Genomic DNA, 12,348 nt, shown 5'->3' with positions numbered 1-12,348 from the left:
GGTCACAATGGCCCCTTCATTCCATAAGTTCCCACAGTGTCACAGTGACTCCTTGAGGCCACGAGTTTCTGTGCTTTCCACGTTACCTTGGGTTGATTGAGGACCTGCACTGTCTCACTGAGCCCTTGATTCCGCCAGGTTTGAGAGTGTAACAATGGTTCCTTCAGCTCCAGGAGGCCCTGCAGGGTCCCAATGACCCTTTGATTTCATGGCATTCAGCAGTGTAATAGTGGTCCCTTCATTCCATGAGTTTCCCCAGTGTCCCAATGGCCCCTGGACTCCACATGGCCCTGCAGTGTCCCCACAGAGCCTTTGATTCCAGGAGATTGTGCAGGACGAGCCCTGGGAGGTCCCCATGGAGCCCCCAGGACAGCAAAGTGACCTCCTGGCTCTGGAGGAGCCCTGAGAACTTCCCCAGGGGGAAGGACCGGATCCTGCCCTGGGATGGGGCAACCCCGGCTGGACGGACACACTGGGAATGAGAGGCTGGAAAAGGACCCTGGGGGTGCTGGTGGGTGCCAGTTGGCCCTGAGACAGCAGTGCCCTGGCAGCCAGGAGGGCCATCCCTGTCCTGGGGCATCAGGGAGGGGATTGTCCCGCTCTGCTCTGCCCTGGGGCGGCCTCACCTGCAAGATTGGGGCAGTTTGGGGGACACAATGGAAGGGAGAGATTGAGCCATTGGAGCATGTCCAAAGGAGGGCAGTGAAGAAGGTGAAGGGCCTGGAGGGGAAGGCGTGTGAGGACACTGAGGGCACTTGGTGTGTTCAGCTGGAGAAGAGGAGACTGAGGGGAGACCTCACTGCAGTCATAACTTCCTGGGGAGGGGAAGAGGAGGGGCAGGCCCTGAGCTCTGCTCTGGGGGGACCAGGGACAGGAATGAGGGAATGGCCTGGAGTTGTGTCAGGGCAGGGTTAGGCTGGATCTTGGCAAAAGGTTCTTCCCCCCGAGGGTGGTTGGGCACTGAACAGGCTCCCCAGGGCAGTGGGCACAGCACCAAGGCTGACAGAGCTCAAGGAGTGTTTTGGATGATCCTCTCAGGCTCATGGTGTGAGCCTTGGGGATGGTCCTGTGCAGGGCTAAGGGTTGGACTAGATGATCCTTGGGGGTTCCTTCCAACTCAGCCCATTCTGTGACTCTGTGATTATCAACCCTGTGTTGAGCACAAATCCAAAACACAGCCCTGCACTGGCCATGGGGAAGAAATTTAACTGGACTCCTCCTGAAAGCAGTACATTCATTATGGGCTCTCACAGAAACATCCCACAGTCCATTTGTCACCTGGAACCAGTGACTCTGAGTTCCTGCTGCCCCAGCCCCAGGGATGGTGTCCTTGTCTGCTCATTCCTCCACACTCTCTTCTCAGTGATGGCATCTTAACCAGACAAGCCCCTCGGAATAATTTCCTTCTAAGTCTTCAATTCTTCTGTGGTTAATTATGACAGATCTCAGAAGTGCATTCAAAGTCAATACATTGTATTAATAAAACCACAAAGAAAGATGTCTTTTTTGTGGCCTGTTTACTTTTTTCCTGGTTTTACATTGATATCAGCAATCCCCAGTCAATATTGATCCCAAGCACCTCCTAATTCAGTCTGAATTGATACAAAAATCAAGACAATTTGTGTCTGACAATCCATCAGACTTTATCCCTATCCCCACCCCACAATTCCCTCATCCAAGCCCTGGGACTCAAAGCAGCCTTGGGCCAATCTGAGCTTCCTCCACTAAAGGCTGGACCTGCAGGTTTCAGCTCCTTGGCACCAACTCCCACCTGCTTGTCTTGGAGAAAGAGCTGCACAAGACAGGGGCTTTCTGTGGCTTGGGTTTTGGTAGCGGGGGGGCTACAGGGGTGGCTTCTGTTAGAAGTTACCAGAAGCTTCCCCTGTGCCATGGAGTCAATGCCAGCTGCTCCAGGATGGAGTTCCTGCCACTGACCAAGGCTGAGCCACTTAGGAGTGACAGTAACACCTGTGGGATAACATATTTCAGAAGAGAGGAGAGTTGCACAGAAAAAATTCCATCCTGGGAAGAGCAGAGTGAGAACATGGGATAACAACACAGACACCAAGGTCAGTGCAGAAGGAGGGGCAGGAGAGATCCCATCAGGAGCAGGGGAAGGACTCAGAGCTGAGGCCCCTGCAGCCCATGGGGGAGTATCAGGGTGCAGAGACCCCCCTGCAGCCCCTGGAGGCTCCCACGCTGGAGCAGGGGGATGCAGGAAGGAGGCTGTGACCCCGGGGCAGGCCCAGGATGGAGCAGGTTCTGGCAGGGACCTGCAGCCCATGCAGAGGGAAACCCAGACTGGAGCAGGTTTTTCCCGGGCAGGACTCATGGCCCCTGTGGGGGACCCACGTCGGGTCAGCTCATCCCTGAAGGACTGACCCCATGGAGAAGGGACCCATGGGACAGCAGGGTGGGAAGAGCTGCTGCCCGAGGGATGGACTCACTGGAGAGGTCCATTCAGGACTGTGTCCCGTGGGAGGGACCGCACGGGATCAGGGAAGGATCCAACTCCTCTCCCTGAGCAGTAACAGAAACAACAACTGACTGTAACCCCCATTGCTGTCCCCCTACACCCCTAAGAGGACGAGGGAGAGTTGAGAAGGAAGGAGGGGTGGGGGGAAGGTGTTTTTCAAATTGTTTTATTTCTCATTCTTTTTCAGTAATAAATTTAAGTACTATCCCTACTTTGAGTCTTTTTGCCTATTAGTAAGCGACTTTCTCCCAACTCTTATCTCTACTCAGGAATCCTTAACTGTTTTTTTTCTCTCCTCTGTGGAGTTGCAGAAAGAGGAGGAGGTAGCAGCTTTTAGTGGGTGTTTGAAATCCAGCCAGGGTTAACCCACTAAACCAACCCCTGTGCTTGAGGACCTTTTGTGATGTCACAGCCTACCCTCTCCATTCCGGAATAGCCCTTGGCAACCAAAGAACCAACACCCCACAAGGTCAGAATGCAGCCCCACCCATGTGCCTCTTTATGATGTCCTGGCCCATCCTCTCCATTCTGGAATAGCCCCTGGAAACCAAAGAACCAACGCCCCACACCCCCACAGTGCAGCCCCACCCATCTGTCATGGGACTCTTTGGGAAGTCACGGCCTTTCCCCCAGGAAAGAAAACCTGTAACCTTCGGGTTTCAGGTGCAGTTGGTGGGACACCCTTGGCACTCCATGGGCAGCAAGAGCTTTCTGTCCTGCCACCTTTTGTCTGGCAGGAATCTTTGTCCAGATTCCAATTTGGCAGTCGGACTGACAATTCCAGCGCGGGGCTCCTGCAAGCGAACGACAGCCCTGCCCTCCAGGAAAGAAACAACTTACCTTTGGTCTCTTTTCCTCTTCCTTCAAATACAACCTGCAGGGCAGCTTTCTGCCATCTCTTCTCTTGGGGATTGTGAAGATAGACCCACTCCTATGTTTAACACCTCAGGCAAAACCACCCTGTTAACACCTTTCCCGACCTTCCCCATCCTTTCCCAATGCTGAGATGTGGAAAGAACTGTTGTAATATTATTAATATAATAAATAGGGAGTCTGTATGGATCAGTAGACACCAATGTGGTGTGTAACAGAATGCGTTATTGGGAGAGAACAAAGGCTTAAGTAGCAGTTTTGAATTGTAACACGTCCCAACAGGTAACCCTCTCAACCAATCCTGCCAAGGTTCTTCACTGCTCATGTGCACCAGAGTCCCGCAGACTTCGTTTCCCAGAGTGCTCTTCTGGCTCTTCTGAAACCTTAAACACTGCATCTCCCCCTTTTTCATTACAACAAGATACAGAACAGTGCAATTCTAAAACTTTTTAGTTAACTATTTTTTAATATAACATTTCTCATTTAACATAGTAACTTTATTAAGTGCATTACCTTTATAGGTCTGCAAATTGCAGCAAGTATTTACTTAGGGCTTTCTTTTAGGGGTCTTGGGGGTAACTTGGTAAGAATCTAAAACTTTATTTTCCTAAGGGTTTTAGTGCTACTGTGTAAAAATAAAAACTTTATTACACAATAACTTTATTTACCTAAGGATTGAGTGCAACTGGGTAGAACAAAAACTTTATTAATCTGAGGGTCAATATATAACTGGCTGTCCCAGTTTCAATAAAACACAGGTGTTTGGCTGAGGATGAGTTATGAGTTTTGACCCAAACTTATCCCTCTAAGCAATTACAAATCTGAAATTAAGAGGTTCTGATCGAGGGGAAAAAAATTATGGAAAAGGAAAAATAACAACCTTTTATTAAAAAGTATGTGTGTATTTGCAGAAGCAATGAAAGAAAACAGGTAGAACAACCAAACAATACTCCTATACCCACAAATAATCCCTTTCAAAACAAGCCAATAAACAAGCAAAGAAAAAAATGTAAACAGTTCAGTTTGCCCCCTTTGGTGAAATTCTAACCAGAGTCAACAGGGGGCAGCCTTTGGTCACTGGAGATGCACAGCCTGAAGTTCTTTCTGCTGGCCAGCAGGGGTCACTGTAGAATCACTGTTCGTTGCCATGTGGAGGGGTAACATCCTCTGGGGTGTATTGGAGAAACAAAAAAAAAAAAAAGGGGTTTCCCTCCCCTTCCCACAAACTGGGAAAGGGCAGAGAGAAAACGGGGAAACAACAAAAAAAGAAAAGTCCTTCCCAAAGGGAAAAAAACCCTCACTCTGTTCAGCTAGCTGAATCATGCAGTTTAGTTTTCCTTCTGCCTTTGATGTACACAAGGACCACTTCTAAGAAAAGAAATCAACAGGAACGTGGAAGGGGAAAAAAAAAAACTTCCCAAAATAGTTCCTCTCTGATGAAAATCCAAGCAGGATCCACAGCAGGAAACCAGGCTGAGAACAAAAAAAAACCACACCGAGCTCTTCTCCGACCTTCTTCCAGCCTAAAGCAGAAAGACCAAACTCCACCCCAAAAAAAGAGGGGAAAAAAAAAAAAAAAAAAAAGCTCCTCACCCCCGTTCCCAGGAGGCAAGATTCTGAGCCATTAACCAGAAAACAGCTTACTTTGTGCTCCTTAAGTGCCCACTTAAGAGCTCTGCATGAAGTGGGCAGGGGGAAAGGGAAAAAATTCCTGCCAAGTTTCTAAGAACCAGCTAAACCATGACCAACACTCCAAAGAGCATCGCTGATGACCAGGACAATTCTGATCTCCCTCAGCAAACACTCCTCCAGCTGTGACCCTTGCCTGGTGGGAAACACAAAGGGATGTGTGTGGGTGTTTCACTCAGAACAGGGAGAATTTTGGAGAGGGACCTTTACACACCCAGATCTTGATGTGTCCACACATCTCTGCCTGGGTGTGGGTGTGAATTGACTGTGGTGTAAGTGTTGTTATTGGGAATCTATAATTCAGCCACAGTTCAATTGCACAAATTATATTGAATCACTTGCTAACTGTTAAGTTGGTCAATGATTAAATGCTACTAATTTCTTTTACCCCCTTATCTTTCTGTTCACATCCTTTGCACCCTGACCCTCTTGTATCCCAAAGCTCTGTGTAAATCACTTCCTTTCATAGAAAATTATATTTTTGTGACTTCCACTTTAAAATCTTCCTCCTCAGCTAAACTACAAATTAGCTCTAATTAGTTGTTGAAGACTTGAAACACACGAAGATAATTAAAGGAAAGAAAATAATTTGTTTGTCTGTATTTTAATGAGCCCCACAGTGTGTTTAGAGACAAGTCCATCATCCTCAAATATAGAGACAAGATTGAAGAAGTTGCTCAAGAAGTCAGAAGGCAAAGCCCAAATCCCTTGAAGCATTGCTGGGCCCCACTGAGGGCAGGCACTGACAAAGCCTCCCCAGGGACTCCTTCGAGCAGATCCTTGCAGGCCAGGAGTGCAGGCAGACAAAGGAAAGTTGCTTGTGGTGGCCTGAGGGGCAGAGGCAGCTGCCAGAGCCAAGGGCACAAAGGCCTGGGTGCCTTTGGGCCTTGCAGCCCTGCCAGAGCCCTTGGCCATCTCTGCTGCAGGCTGTGCTCCCCTGGCCCTGCTGCTCCTCTGGCCTTGCAGGCTGCACACACCCCTCCTGCTTTCCCACCCCCTCCCAGCAGCATTTCTGGGCCCTCCCTGATGGCTCTGCTGTCCTCCAGCTCTGGCTGCTGCCATGGGCACTTGGCCTTCTTGGCTTGGATGCTGAGCCCCTGTGCCCCAGGACATCCCTGACAGAGCCCAGGCCCTTCTGCTGGGGGTCCCTGCAGAGCTGAGCAGATCCAGGTCACCTCCCATTGCTCTGCCAACCCCTTGGGGCTGCTCTGGGCCCTGCAGGTCCTTGCCCTGCTCCCAAGGGCTGTGGGGGTGATTCATGGTCAGGCCTTGGGCTTTAGAGTTCAGGGTGGGGATTGGGCAGAACTTTGTGAGGTTTGTTGTTCTGCTGGCAGGGTCTGGTTCAGGATAAGGGGAAGAGCTTTTTGGGCTTGGTGAGGATTAAAGCTTGGCTTTTCATACTGGTAATAGAGGTTTGGGGTTGGAGTGGGCATTAGAGGACAAATAAGAGTCTGGAGTTCTGGGTTTGGGCTTTTTCTGGCTTGGAATGTGAACAATGGATTCTTTCCAGTGTGAGGGGCAGCACTTTTGAGGAGTGATGGGTCTTGAGGTTACAAAGAGGGTAATAGTCCACCAGGAATGTTTTCACAGTGTGTGTTTCTGACTATTCCTATGATAGTTCAGGAGAAAATTAGAAGTGATTTCATTCTAGAGGTCATTGGTGGAGCAGCCCACTCTGCTCTGGCCCCTCAGCAGTGCCCACCCCAGGGAGCTGCAGAGCTCTGGGCACTCCCCCACAGCCCCAGCCCCTCTGAAGGGCACAGCAGCTCCTAGGGCACAGAGAGGAGTCTCAGCATCCCCATCAGCTCAGGGGCTGGACACTCAGCATGGCAGCAGCAAATGGAGCTCAGGGCAACTGCAGCAGCCCTGGTGTCATCTGCAGGAGATGCCCAGCACAGCCTGACTGTGCCCCTCAGTGCCAGCCCCTCTGCCCAGCCCAGCACAGAGTCCTGGCCCAGGGACAGAGCAGCCTGTCCCCAGGGGGGCTGCAGAAAGAGGGTTCTCTGTGCCATGGATTCCTCTGTGCAGGCACAGAAATGCTGCCTTGCTCTTCTCCAGGCACATCCCTTTGCCCAGGGCAGTGTGTCCAGGCTACCTTGGGCACTTGCAGATCCCAGCCTGGGATCCCTGCAGGGCCCTGAGCTGGAGGGGCTGCTCTGCAGAGGGAGGGGCTGTGGCACCCTGGGCTGACCCTGCCCTGGCCATGCTGGTCAGGCTGGGAAGCAGAGCCAGCAGGATGGGGATCCCTCCTCTCCACCCTCTTCCATCTCCCTGGAAGGCTCAGTAGCCAAGAACAAGCTTGGCAGGACCATGGGCTGTTTGCAATGGCACAGAGGGCAGGGCAGGGCTCCACTCCATCCAGCCTGGGGGCTGCAGAGTTCTTCAAGGTACCTTCCTGGAAAGCCCAGCCCTGGCTCTGGTACAGCCCTGCCTGAGCTGGGCAGGCACAGTGGGAGTTCACTAAAGGCAAGAGGAGTCACTGCCCAGAGTCCTTTCTCTGTTCCTCCTGCATCCCCTGGGATTGCAGAACTCTCCTTCCCCAGTTCCCAGGGACATTTAGTACTTTAGCTCTGGGTTCTGCTACAGGGCTCCAGTCACTGCTGACTGGATGGGACGGGCTGTCCCTGCAGATCCTCTGTGCTCTCCTGCAGTTCCTCATTTCCTACACACAAGTCCTCCCCTGCCATCAGAGCCAGCACAAGCTGCAGAGCCCCAGGCAGGGGACCTGGAGACCATTTGCCACGGGCCAACAGCACAGAATATCTGACCCAGCCCTCAGACCCTGATGTACCACAGTGAGTCCTTCTCTCCCTGCACGGCCTGAATGGGGAAAGAAACCAAGCCAGGAGACCTTGGAGAGTCTATTCCTTGGCTTGTTCTTTACACCAACCTTTTAAAAAGAACAAAGTCTTTAAGAACTGCCCAGGGGGATCCTTTTTACTGATGGAAATGATGTTAAGGAGCCCAGCTCTGTGCCAGCAGTGCCAGAGCCTGTCCCTGCCCGTGGTCACAGCACTGACCCACAGCAGTGACTGAGCTGCCAGAGCACTCAGGCCTTGGGAAGGAGCAGAAAGGAGAGGGAGGCAGTGGAAAAAGAGCATCTCTGAAAAGCCCAAGAGCTGCTGCTCCCTGGCAGTGCTCCTGTCCCAGGACTCTTCACCCCTTCTCCTCTGCAAACAGGAACTGCCCTCCAGCTGCAGGGAAGTTCTTGGAGCAAGAATCTGGATGAAAGAACTCAAGTCCTTTATTAGAGATTGTGATTCCTCATGTACAGAATAACAAAGGTAGGATGTTTGAAAAAGAAGTTGCTGCAGGAACGTTTATTTTGTTTAAGTGCACACAGAGACTGATTCCTCATTTACACAATTGTGGATCAAAACAAAAAGGTAGAGAGTGAATTAGGTATGGGATGAAGAAGAAATATCTATGTTAACAACATTAAAAGAGGAAAAAATATAGGAAAACTCCACCACTGGCACTCTCAAAAGCTTTAGAAGGCAGGCTGAGGCAGTGAAGGGTTACACAGTGAGTGTCCTGCAGAAGAAAAGAGGCAGGTTATTGCTCCTGAAAAGCATCCAGTCATCATTTTCCTTATGGCATCCCTGAGCTCCTGGTTCCTCAGGCTGTAGATGAGGGGGTTCAAGGCTGGAGGCATCACCGAGTACAGAACTGACACAATAAGATCCAAAGATGAGGAGGAGATGGAGGGGGGCTTCGAGTGGGCAAATGTGCCAGTGCTGAGGAACAGAGAGACCACAGTCAGGTGAGGGAGGCACGTGGAAAAGGCTTTGTGCCGTCCCTGATCAGAGGGGATCCTCAGCACAGCTCTGAAGATCTGCACATAGGAGAAAACAATGAAAATGAAACAACCAAAATATAAACACACACTAACCACAATGAGCCCAAGTTCCCTGAGGTACCCTGAGTGTGAGCAGGAGAGCTTGAGGATCTGAGGGGTTTCACAGAAGAACTGGTTCACGGCATTGCCCTGGTACAGGGGCACGGAAAATGTATTGGTTGTGTGCAGCAGAGAATGGAGAAATCCAGTGGCCCAGGCAGCTGCTGCCATGTGGGCACAAGCTCTGCTGCCCAGGAGGGTCCCGTAGTGCAGGGGTTTGCAGATGGCAACGTAGCGGTCGTAGCACATGATGGTGAGGAGGGAAAACTCTGCTGAGATGAAGAACAGAAAGAAAAAGAGCTGTGCAGCACATCCTGTGTAGGAGATGGTTGTGGTGCCCCAGAGGGAGCTGTGCATGGCTTTGGGCACAGTGGTGCAGATGCAGCCCAGGTCTGTGAGGGAGAGGTGCAGCAGGAAGAAGTCCCTGGGGGTGTGCAGGTGCTGGTCGCAGGCTACGGCGCTGAGGATGAGGCCGTTGCCCAGGAGGGAAGCCAGGGAGATGCACAGGAAGAGCCAGAAGTGCAGCAGCTGCAGCTCCCGCCTGTCTGAAAATGCCAGGAGGAGGAACTGGGCTATGGAGCTGCTGTTGGCCATTTGCTGCCACTTGCTGTGGGGTACTGTCCAAGGAGGAAATATCAGTGATATGTTAGCAAAGAACTTCCTGAGAAAAATCAAAGCCATTTCCCAACAGGCCCTCCCTGCTACACTTCCCCAACTGTTTTGTTGAGGTTTTTTTCTTCAGATTCCCTCAGCTCTCTCCTGAGGAGTGTTCCTGGATTTCAGAACCCCTCAGCACTTCTGATGCCCTCAGGGAGAACAGAGCAGGTCCTGCCAGGTAGGAGGATTGTCTGGGGCTTAGTGCAGAGTGAGGGGAGCTGGTCTATCCCTCTCTCTTGTTCCCAACTGCCCTGGGTTTGCTCCTTCCTCAGATGGAGATTGATCACACTCCCAGTTTGGTCTGAAAAGCCCCAGACACTGCTGAGAGCAGAGGGATCCATCCCACACCCCTCAGTGTCTCAGCCTGTCCCAAGGGCTCAGCACCCCCCCTGTAGCCAAGGACACCCGTGGCTCATCTCACCAACCCAACAGCATCTCCTGGGCTGGCACAGCAGCTCTGCCCCTCTGCACTGGGCAAGCTGAGAAGCAAGGAATGCACAGGGAGGGGCCAGCTGGAGAGGCCAGGGCAGAGCCCACTGGGCACTCAGGGCACCTCCCCCTGAGCCAGCTGGGCCACCTCCCACACACCACCAGTGCCAGGAAGGTGTTCTCAGCCCTGTGCAGCTCCTCAGAGGTCCCTCTGGAACTCAAACCCCCAGGCATGTGTCTTGAGAGCTTGAGAGAATCCCTCCTTGGACCTTCCCCTTGAAGTATCCCCTGGAAAATGTGCTGGGCTGCTCTGGTTCTGTGAGCAGCCCTGCCCCAGGAAACTCTCAGCTGATAAGGGAAGAAACCTGCCCTGCCCTGCCAGGCTTTGCTCTTTCCCCCCACAGCCCCTGCCCAGCCCTGAGGGAGCTCCCCAGCCCGGCTGAGGCTGCCCCTGGCAGGTGGCAGAGCTGCTGCCCCAGCACAGCCCCTGGGCTGCAGGACCCTGCTCTGCAGGACAGCTTGGGGCAGCCTGGGGGGCACAGCCCGGCTTCACAGCCCTGCAGGAGCCCTGGCAGAAGGGAACCCTGCTGGGATGGGCCTGGGATGCTGCAGCAGGGACTGGGATGTGCCAGCGCTCGCAGATCTTTGCCCAACCTGCAGACACCTTGCCCTTCCTGCTGACTGACCTGACACCAACACCCAGGGAGGAGTCTTCCTAAACTCTGAGGTGTTACTGAGGAGAACAGCAGGTCAGGAAACATCAATATCCAATTAGCCAAAGGACAAGCCCAGAGAGAAAAATTTTTCAAGAGAAAAATCTGAATTCCCACAAACAGGTCATCCTAATGCTTTTCATGTTTTCCCACAGGATTTGTGCCATTTTCCTATGAGTTTGATCTGTCTCATACAGTTCTCATTCAAAACATCCAAGATACAATTAAAGTTTGCATGAGAGAAAAGTCACCATGATTGTTTTGTAATTCACCAACTTCATAATATAATTACACAGAAAAAGTAAATATTCCTATTTAAAACCAAAAGAAATCACTGAGATACCCACCTTCATTTCAATTGAATGCTTGAACTCAAAGCAACCATTCACATGCAGATTATCCACAGAGCAGCAATGCCTGCTTGTCCCCAAACATTGTCAAAGATGCACCCTCCTCTCTTGAACTCTCAGGTGTCTCCCTGCTCCAAAGATCTGGGCTGGAGCCCAGGGCAGGCTGGCTTTGCTCCCAGGAACCTGCCAGAGCCCTTCTTAGGTGGTGCCAATCTGCCAGGCAGCGTTTCCCAAAGCTGGAGGAAGCCTGAAAAGGAAGGAAACTTCCCCAAAGCCAACCAGGTTGTGCCCAGCAGCTGAGCTGCTGCTCAGAGCCTTTGCCTCCCTGCACTCAGGGCCTCCAAGGAGCTGCTGCAGAGTCCCTGGGGAGGCTTTGTCAGGAGGGGCCCTCGGGGGGCTCCTTAAGGCTTCAAGGGCCTGCAGGATTTTCAGAGCAATTTGGGGGTTGCCTCTGGTTCTGCATCTCTGAGAAGTTTGTGTAACCATGGCCTCCAATTACCTGCTGTAACGAGTCCCTTGAGAGCCTCAGTGACAACCCTCAGTGGGTCATTAATGCTTCAAGGCACTCAGGGTTTATTAAGGTACTTTTTTTGACATTGAGTCTCTGAGAGGTTTGTTCAGTCATGGCCTCCAATTATCTGCTTTAATGAGTCCCCTGAGAGACTCTGTCAGTTGTGACACTCAGTGGGGCTCATTAATGTCTCAAGACACTCAAGACAAATTTATTAAGACACTTCTTTTTGACACTGAGTCTTTGAGTGGTTTGTTCAGTCATGGCCTCCAATTATCTGCTCTAAGGAGTCCCTTGAGAGCCTTTGTCAGGAATGGCCCTCAGTGGGGCTTGTTAAAGCTTCAAGGTACTACAGGTTTGTTAAGGTACTTTGCCTTTTCTTTTTACTCTGAGTTTTGAAGAGGTTTGTACAATCATGGCCTCAAATTCTCTACTTTAATTAGTCCCTAAAGAGACTTTGTCAGTAGTGACACTCAGTGGGGCTCATTAATGCTTCAATGTACTCAAGGGTTTTGAAGGAACTTTTCCTTTTGAAAGTGAGTCTTTGAGAAGTTTGTTCAGTCATGGCCTCCAATTGTCTCCTCCACTGAGTCCATGAGGAGCCCGTTTTGAGAATGGCCCTCAGGGGGACCCATTAATGCTTCCAGATACTTTGGCTTTTCCTTCTGACTTTCACTTATGGACAGGTTTGTACAATCTCCCCTCAGGACCTGAGGTTCAAGGACTCAGCTCCAAAAGCCCCCCGGGGCTCA

At 51.4% G+C, this 12,348-nt stretch overlaps 1 protein-coding gene across 1 annotated transcript; it reads right to left on the bottom strand.

The window, feature by feature from the left end:
* Positions 1-8,556: 8,556 nt before the first annotated feature.
* Positions 8,557-9,530, bottom strand: LOC126646738 (olfactory receptor 14J1-like). Its single transcript, XM_050328257.1, is given in 2 exon segments — positions 8,557-8,618; positions 8,621-9,530. Coding segments are annotated over 2 exon segments (972 nt in total).
* Between the last annotated feature and the right edge of the window lie 2,818 nt (positions 9,531-12,348).

Source organism: Myiozetetes cayanensis, unplaced genomic scaffold (genome assembly GCF_022539395.1).
Source record: "Myiozetetes cayanensis isolate MyiCay16 unplaced genomic scaffold, myiCay2020 scf384, whole genome shotgun sequence".
Classification (NCBI taxonomy): domain Eukaryota; kingdom Metazoa; phylum Chordata; class Aves; order Passeriformes; family Tyrannidae; genus Myiozetetes; species Myiozetetes cayanensis.
This window is presented reverse-complemented; position numbering and strand designations above follow the sequence as displayed.